Consider the following 21,846-nt stretch of genomic DNA (forward strand, 5'->3'; position numbering starts at 1 on the left):
TGATGTGTGTGGAGGATAACAGTTGTGTAAAGAAGAATCAGTTGGAAAGAACCTGCAGGCGAAGAAAACCTGAGACATAGGAAAAGCAGTAAAGTCTGATCTCAGAATGCTATATATATATATAGAGAGAGAGAGAGTGCCTGTGTTGAACCACAAAAAGTGGCAAAATATTGTACTCAAGAAGATTCCTCCTACCCATGCAAGCATGGAAAAACATATGTAAAGTGATGACGAAGGTGGTGGTGGTTGTGGCAATGACAGTAGTGATGATGATGATGATGACGACGACGACGACAATGATGATAATGGTGGTACATATGTATATATATATACACATGTACAATAAAGTATTCTATCCAGAAACCTTATAGAAAGGACAATGTGAGATATATATATATTCTCTTGGATGGTATAGTAATAGATTTGAACACAAATCTTAGAATTTGTAGTTCAACATTTCCTCCATTTGGTCATTTCGGTTTATTTTGTGCAAGATCAGTAAAATTTTATATGAAATAGATGTGAAGGACCAGTTTTCTTTCCAGCCAGACCAGAAATTAGACTTGGGCATTAGCTCTAATCATTCCTGAAGAGTTCTAGAGATCATCATCAATATTTAATGTCCATCTTCCATGCATAGGTAAAATGGTTGACAGGAGCCAAACCAGGTAGAAGACTACTCCACCTGGTCTATTGACTACTTCACCCATCCATTTCACTGCCCTTTGTTTATTTACTTACCTTTACACATATAGGTATCACTGAAGAATGTTGAGAAAAGACTTTAATCCAAGCAGCTCGATAGCTAGATTCTTTCCATGATATCAGTGAGTCTAAAAATTAAAAAACAAATAAATTTAAATTAGCAATATAAATGAAAAAGAAATTATTAATTTTATTAAGTTTAACCATTTTGTTACCATATTTCTGTTGAAATACCTTACCTTTGATTCAATCAATTCTGAAATAACGAAGAATTTAATAAAATAACTTTATTGTTAAGCTAGTGTTTAGAATATATGAATTAACATGGAATTTAGGTGGAAGATTTTAAAGTTAGATCACTTGAATCCTTTTGTTTTCATAATTCCATTCAAATCTACTACGTTTGTTTCAATTGATTTTGAAAATAATGAAGAATTTAGTAAAATAACTTTGTCAAAAGCCAATGTTTGGAACATATATTAACATGAAATTTTGAAGGGAGATTTTAATTTAAATCACTTCAAACAGAAAATTAGTATCATGGAAACAAGTGTTGAGTGGCTTTTAAGAGCAATGGAGACAGTGAATAGTGGTACTAAAATTGGTAAAGTGAAATTTATTCTCAGTCCACTCTGCAGAGTAGTTGGTGTTAGTAAAGGCCATCCAACCATAAAAATCTCCTGCCAAAACAGACACAGTAGACTGGGGTAGTCTTCTACCTGGCTGGCTCCTGTCAACTGTCCTACCCATGCATGCATAGAAGATGGATGTTAACGATGATAATAATGATGATGATGGAAAGTTTAGAGGTGGGATGTTGGTGTGTACCACGATTCCTTCCTCAGTTCCTAAGTTATTAATACTATAGAAAGGAGTGTGGTGCTGAATGAATGTCCCAAACTTTTTCATGAACTGCTTTTATCTGAGGGTAAATCTGAGAGTTAACTCTTTTGTTACTATCAATATTTTGAAAGGCATAAACTTTTCTTCAGTTAATTTTGTAAAGAATAAAGTAACTAATGAAGTAACATTGTTATTATTAAGCTGCTGTTTGGAATCAACATAAAATTTTGATAGGTTTTAAATTAGATCACTTTAAAAAGAGAATTTGTATTATAGAACCAAGAATGATTTGAGAAGGGTTGGTATGAAAAGGGGGTAATAGGCATAACCTTCTCACTGTTTGATGATAAAATCATCATCATTTAACGTCCATTTTCCATGCTGGCATGGGTTGGGCAGTTTGACAGGAGCTGACAAGCTGAGGGACTGTCTGTTTTGGCATGGTTTCTACAGCTAGATTTCCTTCCAAATTCCAACCTATTTACAGAGTGTATTGGGTGCTTTTGCACAGTACTGGTATGGGTGCCTTTTACATGGTACCAGCACCTAAAAGCCAGCAATATTAGGGATGCTCAGCTGGTTGCAAGAGCAACCACACTTTTACTTAGCTTGACATGTCTTTTCAAGCACAGCAAACTGCCAAGAGTCTCAGTCCCCTGTAATCCCCTCTTTGAGTCCTAAAGTCTGTAGATATTTTCCCACCACTTCGTCCCATGTTTTCTTGAGATAACCCCTTCCACATGTCCCCTCTACAATTAGAGATCAGCACCTCTTGATGCATACCACTTATATAATACTACATGTGATAAATAAAAAATACATATATAAAATATTGAATAAAAGTTTGCCAATAGTGAGAAATGTTTCAGATTTTCTTCAGAAATATAATTGCCTTAAATTTAAAGATTTAAATATATTTGAAGAATTTTACATACTTGCTAATTTCTCCTCAAAGTCATGATCATTAGAATAAGCAATTTCATTACTTAAAATTGTAATTCCACGATATCTGGAAAAAAGGAAATGAAAAGTTTTTAAGTGTGCATGCATGAGTGTGTGTCTTTTATCTTTTACTTGTTTCAATCATTAGATTGTGGCCATGGTGAAAACTGCCTTGAAGAATTTTTAGCTAAATGAATTGGCTCCAGGACTTGATGTTTTTTAAAGGCTGGTACTTATACTACTGTGGAGGTACATGGCCTAGTGGTTAGAGCAGTGGACTTGCAGTCGAGGAATCGTGGGTTCAAATGTCAGACCGGTCGATGTGTGTGTTTATGAGCGAAAACACCTAAGCTCCACGCGGCTCTGGCAGAAGGTAATGGTGAACTTCTGCTGACTCTTTCACCACAACTTTCTCTCACTCTTTCCTCCTGCATCTTGCAGCTCACCTGCGACGGACTGGTGTCCCGTCCAGGTGGGGAACCTATATGCCAAGGAAATCAGGAAACCGGCCCTATGAGCCTGGCATGGCTCGAGAAGGAACAAACAACAACTTATCCTATTGGTCTCCTTTACTGGACCACTAAGTTACCTGCGCGTGTGTGTGTGTCTGTGTGTGTGTGTAATAATAGTCTAATATACAAACAAGGAAACAATGCAAAATACAACAAGAAGCAATAATATCAATATTAAATTAAATATCAGTTCCTCTAGACATTGTGTTGTGTTTCAATTGATAACTTAGTCTCCTCAGTGGAAGAAAGAGTTGTGTACATATAACAATATTTTAAAAACAAGTATTGGACTATTTCATGTTATTACCAGTGAGATAGTAAGACAGATACTTTACCAATTGCACTTTCTGCACAACAAATAAAATCTTAAAGCTCCTAGATTTTAAGATGGTGGAGCTCTCATATTCTACACAACAAATGCAAAAGATGTATGCGAAAGCAGATTCCATGTTTGTAGTCCCTAAAATTGTATGATACTGTTTTTGAGAGCACAAAAATGGTAATTCAAAAAAAAATAATACACACAAATACATAATGTGTGTGCAGCTCTGTGAGTGTGTGTGTAAATGCTAATGCATGTGAATGTATGTATGTATGTATATACCTGCATGTGTATATAAGTATATATAAAATAATCTTTGTTTTAGGTCCACTTTTCTATGCTCACATGGGCTGGATGGAATTTGTTGAGACAGACTTTCTACAACCAGATGCTCTTCCTGTGGCCAACACTCACCTGTTTCCAGACATATATCAGCATAATGGAAACGAAGAACATCACATGTATGAAGGTGACACTTGCTTACAACTATCACACAATCTTTTTAAAAAGGGACAGTAACACACACACACACACACAGAGCAAAAGAAGTTTTTGAAAAATGTTGAGATGTCTGCTATGTTAAATACCTATTCTGATCCAGAATACACCCATCAATACATACACATGCATACATATATATCAATCAATCAATCAACCTCTAATATGATTGAACAATGAAATCACAGTATGGATTGTATTATTCATCCTTTTGATCACCAAATACAAAATGTGGTTCAAAAGACTTCTGTTTGAGTGATTTTCCTGGCTCACCACCACATCCTTGTATGCCAATCCAACACATTTACAGCTGAATGGGCTGAAGAAACATGAAGTGAAGTGAAGTGAAGTGTTCTGCACAAGAACACAATACACAGCTGGTCTGGAAATGAAGGTCACAATCTCAGGATCTTGAGTACAACAACTTAACCAGTAAGTCACCATCCTTCACTTATTTACACACACATATGCACACACATTTCATGCACACACTAACACATGTAATTTAATTGACAGAAGCTACAAAGTGATTCAAAGGCCAAGAGTTTTGTACATTGGCACTTATCAAATATCAAAAGTTTGTAAGTGCCAATGAATGAATCTCTCAGCCTTTGAGGCACTTAGTAAGTTCTGCTGACCTTATAATAATCCTGCTTGTCATTGCGTTACTTCACCTGTTGATAATGATTTCACATGATTAGAGTAAAATGCGGAGAAAGAAAAGGAGAGGGAAAAAGAGGGAGAGAGAAGCGTCCATAACGTGAGGCAAAGGGAATGTAATTGTAATACTTTCGCATGATTAGTTGAAGGGAAAGAGAGGAGAAAGAAAAAAGATAAGGTGAAAAGTGATACAGAAAGAGAGAGAAAGAAACATTCATGACGTGAGGTAGGGGAATGTAATATTTATTATATTGTTAAAAAAGTTAGTTGAAGGTAGAGGAGGAAAGTTAAAAATATAATTTTAGCAGAGGGGTGATGTTCTGATGGTGAGGTTAAAGAAAGGCAGAGAAAGAGGAAAGAGAGGGGAGAGGAGAGAGGGAAAGTGCAATTCCATGAAATATTCACACTTATTTATGTGGCAGATATATGCAATTTCATTAAAGGTTGTACAGGATATTTTTTTTTTTTTTTTTTATGGGGGAAATGGAAAAATAAGAGTGAATATTTATTTTATGAGTGCTGTGTATTAAGTCTATAAAATTGTGCATAAAGTATATAAAGTGCATTAAGCAATCATTGTATTCCAATTTCTTTCACGTTTCAATGAGTAGCAGATGAGTGACTATCTTTTCATACACACTCAACACTGGCTATGCTATCAGGTATTTTGGATAAAGGAATAACCCAATAGGTTTACCATTAATTCCGTGAAGTATTCATGGATCCCACTAGTCTATATATATAAAAGAGGCTTTGGGTCAAAATTGTGTGCACATTTTGCTACGTCAGAGTTTGGCGGCTAGACCAGTGGTTGGATCAAGCTGAAAATTGACACGGGCATAGAAGGCGTGATGAGGCAGAGAGTTGAGTAGGTTAAAACTCGCCATCTGGAATGATGCGGTTGCTATGGTGAGAAAAGTGATTTTTAATTGATTTAAGGGGGCTCTAAGCCTCTCCAGATTGGAAAGATTGGCATCTAATCTAATCTATAAAATGAAGGCAAACGTTGATACAAATTGGATTTTTATGTAAAAAGGGGTCTAAATGGGGCTGGAAGGGGATTAAATTTTATAGGAGGTGGTAACTTGAGATGAGAAATTGATTGGGAGACGTTTTGGGGCACTACAGTGGTTGCTTTGCTGTGAAAACGGGGATTTTATTGATTTTTGGGGACACTTGGGGGTCTAGACTGGATACCTTTTGCCCGATTTCAATCAAATTTTAAACATGGTAAATTGGAAGTGGATTTGTAATTTAAGTGCGGAAAATGGGTTTGAAATTTTGAAAATTAAGGCAAGATTTTTGAAGTTGAAAAAATTTCTCACTTTTATGTATTTTTGCCTTTTATTTTTTATTGATTACAGTTTTCATTTTTTCCAAAAGAAATTTACAGCTGCATGTAGCCTGTGTTTAAAGCTTTCATTTGCATGGCCAATCGTCAAAAAATTTCCAAAATAAGTACTAAATTTAACAAAGAAATCCTTTTTTTCCTTATTTTTAATTGCTCAGATAGTGGCATGTACAAGTGTGCTTTCTGTTGTCACTGCCTGATATTTATGATTGATCTTTCAAAATATTTTTTTTCTCAACCTACTCAAGATCTTTTGTTTTTTTATAAATGGGAGAGAGAGAGATAGAGAGTAAGAGAAAGCGAGGGAGAGTCCAAGAGAAAGGAAGAGTAAGAGAGTGGGAAAGTGAGAGAGAAAGGAGAGAGAAACAAAGAGGGAGAATGTGGCAATAAGAAACAGAAAGGAAGCAACAGAAAGTAACAACCACACCCTCACCCGGGTCAACTTAAGCTAGTCAAATATAAAATATATATAGGTGTGACTGTATGGCAAGAAGCGTGTATAGTACTGTAGCCTTAGGCCAACTAAAGCCTTGTGAGTTGATTTAGTAGAAGGAAACTGAAAGACCATCCTATACATACAGGGTGCGGTGAATAAATTGTCATTTAAATTATGCAAAAATAAAAATAACACTGACATCTCATTTTAACAGATATATTTACCAAAATTACATAAAAATATCTTGAAATACTAAAGAGTAAATTTATTCAATAAAATCACCATTGGCTTCAACCATGGCCTCAACTGCACCCCACACATGTTTTGGGGACACAGCAAGCCAACAGTTGTTCAGTGTGTTCACTATCTGATCTAGGCAGAAATTTTTCTCATCTGAGGAAAACCAAAGCATGTTCGATTTGAGGGGATGCTTGATTTTGTTCAAAAGCTTCATAGCACAGTTTCCTCTTGTCCTTTCATGGCTTGGGATAAAAATTGGCCCTTTCTCCTCTTGTATGAGGAATACTGAATATCTTCATGCTCTACCTGTCTGATAAGAAACTCAGACACTCCCATGTCCCTGGCAATGGACCTCATTGACTTGGAGGGATCATTGTCAATCATGGCCTGGATCTCACCAACAAATTCAGGAGTTCTTTTGTCATCAGAATGATTAGAGTGAGTTTTCCTAGCTGCCATACCTTTGTAATCACCATTAGACCTATCCAACTCTTTCTGAATCCTCTGCACTGTCCTTAGATTGACACCCAAAGACTCTGAAATGTTCATATTGGAGAATCTGGCTTGAATGCCAAGCAGTACAGCATGTCATTTCCAAATTTCTGGCAGAGTGAATTGTGTCATGGTGCTGTTTTTCTCACAGACAGTGCCCAACTGACCCTACTGTGTAGTTGACAAAATCAGAAACAAACAATGCGCATCCATGAAGTTAAAGATATAAAATTGCAACAATTTACCCATTACACCCTGTATGTGTGTGTGTGTCTTTGTCTGTGTTTGTCCCCCACCATCACCCCTACCGTAGCTTGACAACCAATGTTGGTGTGTTTAACTTCCTGATAGAATAAGAGACCAATAGAATAAGTCCTAGGGTCAATTTCTTTGACTAGAACGCTTAAAGGCGGTGCTCTAGCATGGTCTCAGTCAGATGACTGAAACAAGTAAAAGACTAAAAGACTCATATTCATGTCTGAGTTTTATAATCCTCTTTCTAGTACGTGTGTGTGTGTGGTCGTGTTTGTGTGTGTTAGATAAATAGGTAGATAGATAGATAGATAGATAGATAGATAGATAGATAGATAGATAGATAGATAGATAGATAGATAGATAGATAGATAGATAGACAGACAGACAGATAGATAGATAGACGGACGGACGGACAGACAGGCAGGCAGATAGATAGATAGATACGAATGACAGACTAATGGACCGGCTTAGCCACAGGTTAAGTAAGACATAGTATTTCTGTGAATATAAGTTTTAGTTTATTGTGTCTAGGAAGAGTCATAAAGCCAATGTTATTAACACACGCACTGGTTTAATTCCATTCCTTATTGTTAATCAATTAGTTAAATATCCAAGAAACCGATTGCTTGTTTAATTTAGTTAAACGGTAAGTCATTTGTTTCGCTTTTGTTTGTCAAAGCTCATTCGTTGATACTTCCAACCCTTTCAACGGGCTTTTCGTTTAGATCAGTTTGAAACAAGAAAGTTTTGCATCATGGAACCAGTGGCAGTCTCAGGCTGGTCAGTACCAAAAGGCTTAAGTAATGTCCTCTGTTGGGTATTGAGTACTTTTTCTCTGGTTTGTTACCCAACAATGGTGTGTGTGTGTGTGTATTTATATTTCCAGGATACATTTCACAGATGCTTTGGGATGTATCATCCAAATGTTTCTTGAGGTCTCGGATTTCAGGTCTTTTAACGTGGTTGTATAAGTGTTATCTGTATGTGTGTGTAAATCAGCAGCAGTTCCAAGGTGGCTCAAGAGCCGAAAGTTTGGTACACATCACTTATCAAATTGAGAAGAGTCGAGTACGAAAACTCTCGACCTTTGAATGACACTTCATGTGTGTGTATATAATCCACCAGCCATTAGGATCTGACGAGGCGTATGTGAAGTTAAGTGCTTTATGAACGCGATACCCTGGGTAACTTTGTGAACCGGCCATAGCTTTCTTCCTCCAAATATATATATATATATTGTCTTCTGCTACAGCCTGGGGCCGACCAAAGCCCTGTGAGTGTATTTGGTAGACGGAAATTGAAAGAAGTCCGTCGTATACACATATATGTTTGTGTGTCTGTGTTTGTCCCCCACCACCATCGCTTGACAACCGATGTTGGTGTATTTACGTCCCCGTAACTTAAAGGTTCGGCAAAGAAATCGATAGAATAAGTACTAGGCTTAAAAAGAATAAGCCCTCGGTCGATTTGTTCGACTAAAGGCAGTGCTCCAGCATGGCTGCAGTCAAATGATTAAAACAAGGAAAAGAATTTAAAAAAATAAAACACACACATACACCAGATGTTTGCTTTTTCCTTTTAACGAAACATCGAGTCGTCGATGATCAGGAAGAAATTAAAAAAAAGTGTAATGAAAATAAACATTAAAAAATATTCAGAGATGCACAAAATATACACTCGGTCTAAAATACATATAAACGTATGCGTGCGTGTGTGTTTGTGCTTGTCTGTACTTGCGTTTGTGTGTATGTATGTATAAGTGTGTGTGTATGTATGTATATAAAAGTACAATGTTTACCTGTCAGTTTTCCCATCGAAGACGTTCATATTTACCGGTTGATATGTTATATAAGTTAGAATGGACTGGGTGTATAAATGTGTTGTCACTGGAACACAAGTGTATCGATTGGCAAGTAGTGTCCTTTTAGAAGTACCTCGAAGAAAACCTTTTATTAATATCTGAAATATATACAAACACATTCAAACATATAAGTATATATATGTAATTACAAAATAATATAATTATTTCATAAAAATTCATTAGAAAAACAGGATCGACCAAGAAAGAAAAATGCATGAACATACAAATTAACGTTATTGAAAGTGATTATAAAATTGGTAATAGTGGGTGGAGACCAGGGAATAAGTATGAAAATGTACCGTTTATTTAATATTTGGTTGCTCGTTGCAATTGCTGTAATTGAAAGTTCGATAGAAGATTTTAAGGTTATTAAGAGCACCGGATTAATGTACAAACCAGTATTTAGTTTAGTATGTTATACATATTCTAACCCACACTTGATCAATTTGGCTCTTTATCCCTCCGAAGTACGGTGGATATCGATAATCTGAAGTTTAACTAATCTACTGGAATTATGGAATTAAAATCATTCTCTTTTATCATTTCCCTAGCAAAGAACATAATCGAATTATTTGTGTAAGATTGGAAAATAAATATAAATACCATTGAAAAAGTACTGTTAAAAATTATGATTGTTGATTGTGTTATCTGTATGTATCTAAGATAACGTATGAAGTTATATAATGAACGTAAGTTATATAAATTGTAGAGTGCCCTATGTGAGTGTGTGTGTGAATAGATACACAGAAAGAAAAAAAAATATCTTTACTATGTACGTACTTTTTTGTGTGTTAATGTACGTTTGTGTGTGTGTGCGCGCGCGTGCGTGTGTGTGTGTGTGTGCGCGCGCGTGCGTGTGTGTGTGTGTGTGCGCGCGCGTGCGTGTGTGTGTGTGTGTGTGTGTGTGTGGGCATGAAAAATTCAACAAACTAGGGATTCAATTATAATCTCTTACAAAAAATAAATCTGAAATGTTATCCCACCTGATAAAGTGTGTGAAGCAGCAACAGGTCTAAACTAAATAAACTAACATAACTGTCTAATTTATATAGAAGAAGAAATGCAAGTTCACAAAAAATTTATTTTTGAAGTGCCTCTATTTATATCGGAAAATGGGTTTCCCAGAAAGTGAGAAATTACGTGGAAAAAACACCCACACCTATGTTTTTTCTGGGTCACTTCACAGAAAGATATTTGCTGTCGTCTTTCTATCTATGTCCTCCCCTCTCTCTCTCTCTCCTCTTTATCGCTAATACACTCATTGATAATTATTTCTTTGTGATGCAAATATACATTTCTAACATTGCTCTAGGTCCAATAAATATTTTGGGAAATTACGATCGATTAAAGATACCTCATTATATAACTATTATTTCCTTTATCAACCCGGGTGGAATTTTAGCTAAAAAATCTGAACTGAAAAAATACATGACACACAATACATTGCTCTTAAGCTTTTCTTGCTAAAATGGGGAAAAAAAAAGTTGGGATTGGCTGAATCTGTGGTGACATTGGTAATCCCTGACATGCTGAATTACGTCAAATTATGATCGACGTGTTGATTATCGAGAAACGGACGTAAAAAAAATTATTATTGTTAATAAAAACAACACCACTAATACTACTACTATATTGTCATCATTGTTTTCATTGTGATTGACATTAAGTATTTCAAGCACCACTTGAAGAGGATGGTCATATTTGCGAAGTAAAAGAAGTCTTTTGGAAAGCTGGGTAAGATTGCGTAAGCATGGCCTGTACGAATGGGTCTCCTATAAATCTATGCCTGTATAATAAGGAGGAATATTGGAGAGGACCCTAGCCAATATACAGGGCCAGATTAAGATCCACAGATGCCCTAAGCACTTAAAAGATTTTGGTGTCCCCGTATATATACATACACGAGCGGGTGCTGAAAAGTTCTTGGCTTTAAGGGTGTCGCGAAGGTCCAACCTTCTGAGTTCTTTTACACGGCTTAAGAAACTGAAAGACTGCTGCAATAAGCATGTGAATCTGAGGGAAATATGTTGAATAAAATCATAATTAACTGATCCTCTTATATTTTCTTTTACTCCAAGCCAAGAACTATTTAGCACTCCCTCGTATATATTTAATTCAAAATATAAACAATAATAAACCATAAAATAAATATTTGTTTTTCAAGACGAAACAAAACTAACAGTTTGATGGAAAATAATATTTATTTTTGTACACTTCCACTTTATTTATATTTGAAAAAGTTTTTCTTTTTTTATTTATTACAATGTCTTTGATCAGATCCTCACTATGACACTATGAACACTGAAAATATATTTCCACTCATATAAATCAGTTCAAATATTATTTTAGCAAGTTTAAAATGATTTCTTTTGCGCTGTAAACTATTTATCATTTCTGTGGTGCACTCCTTCATGTGATTCCCAAAGCATGTACTTATTTTGCATGAAGGTTAATCCAACACTAGCAGCACAGGTTAGTTTAGAGAATGGAGCGATCACTACTTGGCCCTAGGTGACTGTTCTCTGTGGTTAAAGATATTCTCACAGCCACATCATGTGCCCTCTCATTAATATTATGTCTTTATGTGTGAGGCTGGTTATGTGGTAATTCCATCCACGTGGTGTTTTGGATTCTGTTCCACCTTGTGGCATCTTGGGCATATGTCTTCTGCCAGAAACCATTAAAGGGTGGGCTGGGGATGCCTTGGCTGATGATGCGCAAGCATGCGTTGAAGCTGAGACACCTCTAGCACTACCTAGATGGTGAGCAGGTGTGGTCACCGCATGCCAAGCAGCTTTTCCTACAATTGAAGTCCCTCTGGGACTTAGGTACATGGATCAAGTGGAGACCTAAGACGGGAGAATGGCAGAAGGAGTGCTGATAATAACTTACTCTATTCTCCCGAGCGAGCAATACTGGCAGTGAAGTTACCGTTGTGGATTTCTATAGAGGGTTGGTAGAGTTTAAGTCCGATGACATCCTGATGGAGACTCTAGACTTCGATGATGAGCAACTGGCCAACCTATTCAGAAGGACATTTGGGCCAAGGTATCTGGATAATTCCCAGAAATCCTTGGCTTGGTTGTGCTACCGATCGGTCTTACCAGTTTAAGAGAGGTTGTCTAGACACAGTTTCAACACCCCCCACCACATGCCTGAGATGTGTGCAAGTCAGTGAAACTGTCACACATGCCTTCATACACAGTGGGGAGTTGAAGGGGTTAAGAGCCTATGTTGAACAACTGATGTCGGAGCTGGAAGGAGTACGGCTCTCGACTGAGCCCATAGTTAAGGAAAGGAAGGCAGCCTTTCTCTGTGTAGGGCCATACTGAAAGAGACAGTGTGGAGGACACATACAAAAGCAATTGAAGCAGGCCACTCTATCTCTGGACATGGGTTGGTAAGTTGGTTCAACTTCCACCATTTAAGGAAGATCTGTCTGGAGAGAAAGTACCCGCCTCTCAGTGTGTATGGGAAAAGATGGGTAAATGTGGTAAGAAAGTTGAGTATGAATGGGGTCATGCTGGTGTAGCCGGTCAAATAGAGAAGGAGGAAAATGTTTTTCTTGCTAAAAGAAAAAGGGGAAAAAAAACAAAGGTTCCAAGTCAGCGGGTTGAAAATAAACTGGAAAATATATATTTCAGTATTTTCTATTAATATACTTTTAACTTCATTAACATTTTAAAACTCATACCGTTTTTCATCACAGTTTTCATGTTTGTAGCCCCAACACCACTACCCCTTTCCTCCTAAGACTGTCCATTGTTTGTCCCTGGCTTCTCCTTTTGTATCTTCTATGTATGCCCTTATAAATAATAAAGAAATTCATTCAGTGCCTGTTGGTTCTAGGCTGCCGCACTTTACTCCCGTTTGCCTTTCTTACTTGGTGACATGTGATTTCAACCAGAACATATTCATTTAATGTTATAAGCTTCCTTCAATTAGCCTTGTTAACGCATTACTTCCAATAATGAAAGTTATGACTTATTACAATTTTATTCTCTTGTTGTTATGAGCAAAAGCAGTGACTCCCTTTTCTCTCATACTGACTAAATTATAGTGTCATTAAGTCAACGTTACCATCAAAATTGGATAACAATGATACCACTATAAGGTCATTCTAATGACTCTTTGCTAAACCTAAGAGACAGTAGCCACAGTTTGCAACTTGCTGTCAGTTAAAGTTGAGACAGTGTCACGTGACAACTTGCTGGGGCTGCCTGCTGGAGCCTAGCAGCAGGTATTTAAAGGGAAATTTGACAAGACACTCAGTCGCCCGCTGACGCTACATCAAAGAGGCCAGGGAACAGAAGAAAGAGGACATGCACCCAACACCAGAGCTGAAAACACCTCCGACAGAGGGGTGCCTGTCACGTCAAAACGGTAGAGGGGTAGGGGCCGAAACTGGATGTGGTTCCTCCTGATGATGTCTTGAGCTAACTGGATCCTATATAGGAGCTGTTGTGGTAGCAGATCACGAAACTGTTGAAATTCCTCATAAGTATTTTCTCCACCTATGGCAAATTATTTACAGAGCTTACTCAACCAACTATTTTGTAATAACTACAGAATTATGCTTTCCAGTGTGTAAACTTTGTTGTTGCATTTTTAATTCAAGACCAACATTAAAAATATTTTGTGTGGTGAAATGAAATTCTGTTAAATGTTCACAAGTGTTATGCATTCATTATACACAACCTGAACACAACTCAACCACAAGCATCTCACATCTTTCATTCTATGACCATTGTGATGATTGGTAACCAATTCTTATGAAATGTGTATGTATATATATATATATATATATATAATATATATATATATATATATGCATGTGCATGAATATGCATAACTGTTGGCAGCCCATGGCTTGCCTTGAACAAAATGGGTGACGTGATGTTTATGTTAACATCGTGACTTGTGCTTTCAAAAACCTGGTGGCATAAAGATCTTCCTTACTTGAAAAACAAGATTGGTGACAGAGCATTATCTGGCCATATAATCAAAGGCAGCACGCTGGCAGAACCGTTAGCATACCGGGCAAAATGCTTAGCGGTTTTCGTCTGCCACTACATTCTGAGTTCAAATTCTGCCGAGGTTAACTTTGTCTTTTATCCTTTCAGGGTCAATTAAATAGGTACCAGTTACGCTCTGGGATCGATATAATCAACTTAATCCGTTTGTCTGTCCTTGTTTGTTCCCTCTGTCTAGCCCCTTGTGGGCAATAAAGAAATAAGAAACGTTAGCACACCAGGTGAAATGCTTAGCAGTATTTCGTCTGTCTTTACATTCTGAGTTCAAATTCTGCTAAGGTTGACTTTGCCTTTCATCCTTTCAGGGTCAATAAATTAAGTACCAGTTGTGTACTGGGGTTGATCTAATCAACTCCCCCTTCCCCCCAAAATTTCAGGTCCTATGCTTAGAGTAGAAAAGAATATAATCCTGCTTCAAATATATCTTCATCTAAACCCAAGCTTTCATGAAAAAATGAATGTTAAACAAATGAAAAAACAATATCATCATCATTGTATATCTGCTTTTCAAGCTGGCACGTATTAAATGGATCATAATGGTCCACATTAGTTCTTATTTGGAATTACTACTCCCCCCAAACAAGCAGTTTATATACTTTTATAGTATGGTTTCTACAAGTGGGAGCTTTTTGTAAAGCCAACTATCAATATTTTACAGTGACAGACAAGCTACATGTTAGAAAAGGGATTGCATAGAAGCATAACATGAAAGGTGAGAAGTGGGAAGATAGAAAGGGGAAGACAGAATGATAAAACTAAGGAGTGATGGGAGAGAGGGTGTAATATATATCAACAAGGAGTGAGCCTAATGATTTCATCAAGTTTCCTGAACCATCTTCCTTCTGAACCACATGGTTCCTGGTTCAGTCCCACTACATGGGACCTTAGGCAAGTGTCTTCTACTATACCATCAAGCTGAGCAAAGCCTTGTGAGTGGATTTGGTAGCTGGAAGCTGGAAGAAGCCTGTCGTATATATTTGTGTGCTTCTTTGTGTCTGTGTTTGTTCCACCAACACTTAATAACTGATGTTGGTGTGTTTTACATCCCCATAACTTAGCAGTTTGTCAAAGGAGACTGATAAAATAAGTATCAGGCTTTAAAAGAAAACAAACACTGGGGCCAATTCATTCAATTAAAAAACCTTGAAGTCAGTGCCCCAGCATCACCACAGTCTAATGACTGAAACAAGTAAATAATGAAAGATAAATGCGTTTATCTAAAGTATGAAAAGAAGTGGATCCAACACAACACATTAATGGACATCACAACTGATGCTTGCTGGACTCAAGTTGATCCTATGATCACATGTTGACTCTTGTTTTCTAGGAAACATAATTCAGCATTTTCCACAGACTCCAATGTTTTCCTTTATCTTTTACTTGTTTCAGTCATTAAACTGGTCATGCTGGGGCACCATTTTGAAGAATATTTAGTTGAATGTACTGATGCCTGTATTCATTTTTTTTTTTTTTTAAAGCTTGGTATTTATTTTATCAGTCTCTTTTGCTAAACCTCCAAGTTACAGATACATAAACACACCAGCACCGGTTGTTCAAGTTGTCGTAAAGGGATGGACAAAAACAGACACAACTACACACAGGTGAGCTGGCAGAATCATTAGCACACTGGGCGAAATGCTTAGAAGTATTTCATCTGCCATTACATTCTGAGTTCAAATTCCACCAAGGTCGACTTTGCTTTTCTTCCTTTCGGGATCAATAAATTAAGTAGTAGTTACGCACTGGTGTTGATATAATCGACTTAATCCTTTGTCTGTCCTTGTTTGCCCTCTCTATGTTTAGCCCCTTGTGAGCAATAAAGAAATAACACACACACACACAAACATACATGTGTGTGTGTGTGAAGGCATGTGGCCTAGTTGTTGGGATGTTGCACTCACTATTGCTAGATCATAGGTTCAATTCTCTGATTGGGCAGTATGTTGTGACTTTGAGTAAAACACTTCATTTCACATTGTCCCAGCCCCACTTTGATCAGGAGTGGGGGAATTGTTGGCCTGCTCACCTAACCAGTGAAGTAGCATCATTTGAAACATTTAAAACAGTTCAAAAAAAGAGCATTGTGACTAGCGATGTGTAACAACATCTGGTAACCTGGTTGGTCACGTGATATATACATATATTTGATAGGCTTCTTTCAGTTTCCTTTACCAAATCTACTCACAAGGCTTTGGTGGGTCCAAGGCTATAGTAGAAGACACTTGCACAAGGTGCCACACAGTGAGTCTGAACCTAGATCCACGTGGTTTGGAAGCAAGCTTCTTACCCTAGCCACACATAACAGACTGTTGTGGTTGGCCCTCTTGCACATCACACCTGATGCCTCTTATGCCCAAATTTTTTCTCAAGATGCTTACACTTTTGACAACCAATGCTGGTATGTTTACATCCCCATAACTTAGCAGTTCGGCAAAAGAGACCGATAGAATAAGTACTAGGCTTACAAAGAGCAAGTCAATTTTGGGGTCAATTTGCTTGACTAAAGGTGGTGCTCCAGCATGGCCACAGTCAAATGACTGAAACAAGTAAAAGAGTAAAAAGAGTAACCAGGGCACTATGAAGTGTGGGCTGGTGATTCAGTAGAGATGTAAAGTGAAGATGATGCTTTAGTCTTACTGAAGACCAAACAACTTCTCTAGTGCTGGTGCAAAATAAAATACAATAAAGTACCCCATTTGATCCACCTCTCCCTTGAACTTGCTCCTGGCATTTCCTTTCAGAGTATACTGATAACAGCTTACCTTATTCTTCAATGTCAGGGACTCTCCTTTCCAGCATCACTCAATTGCCCACTTATAACTGTCCATTACAACCTGAATATTCTTGTCTATGATGGTATGTGCAGTACATTTCTCTTTAGGGCTCTCTGAATCCTGCTGCAAACTCATGGCACATGGTGCCTCTGCACCACCAAACATAACCCTGTCTTCACTAACTTTGACACCTCTTAGACCGCTGAGTATATTCATGCCCATCACTGCATCAATTCCATCCACCACTTGGTAAATCACAATTGCTTGCAGCCTTATTCTTGTTCCCTGCACACCACCATCCCCATTTCACAGTTCCCTCTATATCTAATCTCTTTGATTATCTGAATCCATGTGATAAGATTTCCCTCGCCACAGAAGGGTCTGATGGTATCACTGTTGGTCCTTATTTTTGTTGATATATTGTCCAGTAAAGGGAGAAAAAATGCACTAAAGCCAAAATAGCTTGTGATATGGAGTAAAAGTGTAGCTCACCTACATTGCAGATCATGGAGGCACGTGGCTTAGTGGTTAGGGTATTGGACTCATGATCATAACATTGTGGTTTCAATTCCTGGATTGGGCAATGTGTTGTGATCTTGAGCAAAACACCTCATTTCACGTTGCTCCAGTCCACTCAGCTGGCAAAAATGAGTAATTTTGTGATGGATTGGTATCCCATCCAGATGGGGAATATACATGCCATTGAAGCTGGGAAACTGGCTCTTATGAGTCAGTATGACTTGAGAAGGTAACTTTACCTTTCTTTTTTACCTTGCAGATCCTCTCATAACATTGATCCTTTCTTGATGGGATATATCTGTGACAGCGCTACCTGCCTAACCTCTGGCTAGAACCTAGTAGCAAATTATCTGAACTCACATGACTATCATGCCTGTCCTGAGTGACAGTCCCAAAGCAAAAAAGGCCCACGCCAGTTGTCCTACTCACATGACTTCCCTTGCTTCTGTCCTTCCGACAAGGCCTTTTAGCCGTTTGTGTGATATAACTAACCCTATACTTCCAGCAGCCCCTTCCAACTCCCACTCCCACAAGCTCCACAGTAATAAAGAGCTAGCTGAGAAGTGTAGAGGCCATTCTCATTAGAGGTAGAAATGACAGAGAGAGAGAGAGAGAGAAATGAAATAGCATGGCTATGGTACAGCAGTGATTGTAGTGTGTCAGAGACAGGAATCTCCGTCTCTAAGATTGGTCTCTGATGTAATTCAAGGTGTTTGTGCATAGCAGTAGTATAGCTTACAGACATATAAGCAATTCTTCGTCTTGAAGCTGGCTTCAGCTTTGCAGAATGCCAGCAATTGATAAGGTTTGAAGTGTTTCTGGCTCTAAAATGGAAGTAATGTTTGTGAGGTAGTTTTATCCTATATTTTATATATGGAATGTCATGGCTGGAATGCCTTTAAATCATAGAACTACTAGATCAGAATTGATCTGCTTCTGTACAAGAATAAGGTTAGATAATAACTATTTTGAAGCACATGAACATAAGGTGGTGCTCCAGCATGACCACAAGCCAATGACTGAAACTAGTAAAGGGATAAAATAAATTACCTCTAAAAATCTTAGTTTTTTGGGAAATCTGTGTGTGTGTGTGTGTGCGCGCGTGTATGTGTATACATATGTGCTTGTGTCTGTGACTTTCCATGTGTCTGTGATTATACATGTGAAGTACGAGGTGGTATCAAAAAGTTCCCAGACTAGTTCTGCAGCATGCCAACAGATGGTAGCAAACAGTTGTATACACAGTGAGAGCTAACAGTGACCTTCATGAGACATTGCTGTGTTTACTTTGCAATTAGTGAAATTTGTTTTTGTGATCATATGTATGCTGTAGTCTGTGATTTTATCATAGACAGGAACAAAGGACCAACATGAAATTTTTCATTAAGCTTGGGAAGTCAGCTAGAGAGATTGAGCATGCTTCAGCCAGCTTACAGTGATGAGGCAATGGATCGTGCATAATGTTTTGAGTGGCACAGGCGCTTCAAAAGTGGAAGAATATCTCAAGAAGATGGTGAACAATATGGAAGACCTACCATGAGCATCACTCCCAGAAATGTGATATTGTGCATCAAGAATTCGTCCCCCAGGGCCAGACCATCAATTGAGAGTTCTACTGTAACATTTTGAAGTGCTTGAGAGAGGGCATTCAGCACAAGTGACCGAATCTGTGGAGCACAAAGGATTGGATTCTTTACTGAGCTCTTCTCACTTATGAGTTTCTCACCAAAAACATCATGATATCACTTCTGCACCTGCCCTATTCACCAGATTTAGCACCTGTGGACTTCTATCTCTTCCCCAAGATGAAAATGCAGCTCAAACACCATTGTCAAGATCCAGGGCGAATTACAGGTCCTTGACTCACTCATGGAAAGCAACATCCAGTCCAGATTCCAAAAGTGACAGGAACACTGGGACCAGAATATTGCTGCACAAGGTGATTATTTCGAAGGAAATGATGTTAAAACTTAGATGAGTTATTCTTTATTAAACACTAGCAGTATCGCCTGGCGTTGCTTGGGTTTGTAAGGGAAATAACTATATAAGCATTTTTAGAGAGTTACTTCCCTTATAGATGCCAATTCGGGCTTTCTTAGCCATTTCTGTTTTGGTGTCTTCAAGCCATGAAGTCGTTGTTCTAAAAGAACGCTGGTCTCCTTGACAACGCTTTACGACGTTGATTTCCTTACATTCCCTTCCCCACAGCTTCACGAGGGAGGGAAGAAGGGGGAGAAGCAAACAGGTGCAGGTGTGACCATGGACGCCAACTCCGCCGCCATCGACACACGAAAAATTATGCATTAAAATGGAATAAAAAATGATGTTAAATTATTTTTAAAATCGTAGACTCATCGTTGACACGCGCTAATACTCAGACGGGCTCGATATGAATCACGACTATAAGATACCCGAATTTGGTTAAACTGCACCGCAAAATGTGGGAGTAGTTAGGAATCTGAATCGAAGGGGACAGACACTCATACAACTACAGTTTTATATATATAGATAACTAGTCTGGGAACCTTTTGATCCCACCTCGTAAATGCTACATCTTCTGTGAACAAATTTTGGACTAATTTGGATTAGCTGAACAAAGCAAAAATGATTTTTAAAAAAATGAAAATACCAAGACAAAAATTTTCAACATAAGTAAATAAAATCTATCAAATAATAAATAAACGAAGTTATTTTATTTGTAATTATAAAGTTTTTCTCTCAACTGTTTCTAATTAAAAATTTATTATAATTCACCCCGATTCTGCCGGCTCACCTCAAAGATGGTGAGCTGGCAGAATTATTTGCGCCTTGGACAAAATGCTTAAAGGCATTTCTTCTTGCTCTTTACATTCTGAGTTCAAATCCTGCTGAGATCAAATTTGCCTCTCATTCTTTCAGGGTCAAAGATGGTGAGCTGGCAGAATTGTTAGCATGTAGGACAAAATGCTCAACAGAATTTCCTCTGGCTCTTTACATTCTGAGTTCAAATCCTGTTGAAGTCAATTTTGCCTTACATTCTTTCAGGGTCGATAAAAATGAATACCTATCAAGTACATCAGTTTTATCGACCCTGAAAGAATGTAATTAACTTACCAATGTAATTAACTTGCCTCCTCCCCTCAAAATTTCTGGCCTAGAACCAAAATTAGAAAGCATTATAATTCACCTTTCCATTGCACTCTTTCTTAGTGAATTTAACTGTTCAGAAAGCTAATAACTTGTAAGATTTCTAAATTAATGAATTTCCAGTCCATCCATCTTCTCAACCCACTATTTCTAGTGGAGTCGTGAGGGTAGAGTCTTCAGGCACCACCTCCACAAGGTCCTACCAGAAGCAACTGACATTAAACCTCTTGGCTCAATTATAAAACATGACCAACTGACACTATCGATATTATTCAACCATCTCATTCTTGGTCAGCCACTATGTCTCCTGCCAGTGTTGGCTTGGTTTGAAGAATCTATCTCATGATTCTTTCCCGCAACACTCTTCTCACATGTCTGTAGTACTGAGCTATTGATAAAGAAAAAGACAAGTTGAAATTTCCAGTGAATTATTATAAATTTCACTGACTTAACCTATTTTCCTCTCTACAAGAGTGCAACATATTTTCAATTTCTGTGGGGTTTTTTTAATGTAAAAAAATTATGCTGAGATGTAAAGAAAAAGATAAAAGAAACATGACTCACCAAATTCTAGATAACTTAATTTCCATAATCTCTAATGAATGCTGAATTGTGATTATAGCTAATAACAAAAGAAAACCCCAACCCTCTTGAATTGGTTATGTATCAAAGATAAAGAAAACTAAAACCCAATATCAGAAAAGACGTGTTAGATAACAGAATGAAAATGATAATGTTGATAGTATAAGAGACAAAACGTTGTATATGTGAGAGGGAGGAAAGAAGATGTGTGATCATGATACGTTTATCAAAATAATCAGTGAAATATTATGTAAAAGAGATAAAAATTTAGAACCAAGCTGAAAATTCTTATGTTGATAATCTTGTGCATCATTGTCATGACATGGTGCTCATGACACTCTGGGGCAAGAAATGTCAAATATAGGGGAAATCACTACCTATGACACAATTGACAGAAACAATGCACACAGATGGACAAATAAGTTTAAAGAAGGAGAAACAGCATTGAAGACAAGTAGTGCATTGAGAGATCATTCAACAACTACTGACTGACCTGAATCTCCAGTGAGTAGATGAAGTGAATTGCTCAGCTAGACAAGTCACAATCCATGAATTTACTGCACAATCAAACTGTGATACTTTAGGTACTGGAAAGTGTGTGCAAAGTGGATTCTCTGATAACTGATACCCAATTTGAAGGAGAGGACTGGAAGCATATTCTGATCAGCTGGAAGAATTTGAAAGCCAATGAAGAC

At 37.6% G+C, this 21,846-nt stretch overlaps 1 protein-coding gene across 5 annotated transcripts in view; it reads right to left on the reverse strand.

Moving 5' to 3' along the window:
- LOC115222584 (nudix hydrolase 8) overlaps positions 1-21,846 on the reverse strand; it is a 42,703-nt gene that overhangs the window by 7,571 nt on the left and 13,286 nt on the right. For 2 of the 5 annotated variants that reach the window (XM_029792866.2, XM_036511519.1), the window contains exons 3-5: positions 9,055-9,215; positions 2,484-2,557; positions 742-833 (exon numbers count right to left, since the gene is read on the reverse strand). In XM_029792866.2, coding sequence (XP_029648726.1) covers positions 742-833; positions 2,484-2,557; positions 9,055-9,215 — 327 coding nt within the window. Of the gene's footprint in view, positions 1-741; positions 834-2,483; positions 2,558-9,054; positions 9,216-9,416; positions 9,667-9,720; positions 9,870-10,100; positions 10,296-21,846 lie in introns of those variants that run through there. The other 3 variants (XM_029792869.2, XM_029792867.2, XM_029792868.2) reach the window with 3 other exon arrangements.

This window comes from Octopus sinensis, linkage group LG20, assembly GCF_006345805.1.
Source record: "Octopus sinensis linkage group LG20, ASM634580v1, whole genome shotgun sequence".
In the NCBI taxonomy this organism is placed as follows: domain Eukaryota; kingdom Metazoa; phylum Mollusca; class Cephalopoda; order Octopoda; family Octopodidae; genus Octopus; species Octopus sinensis.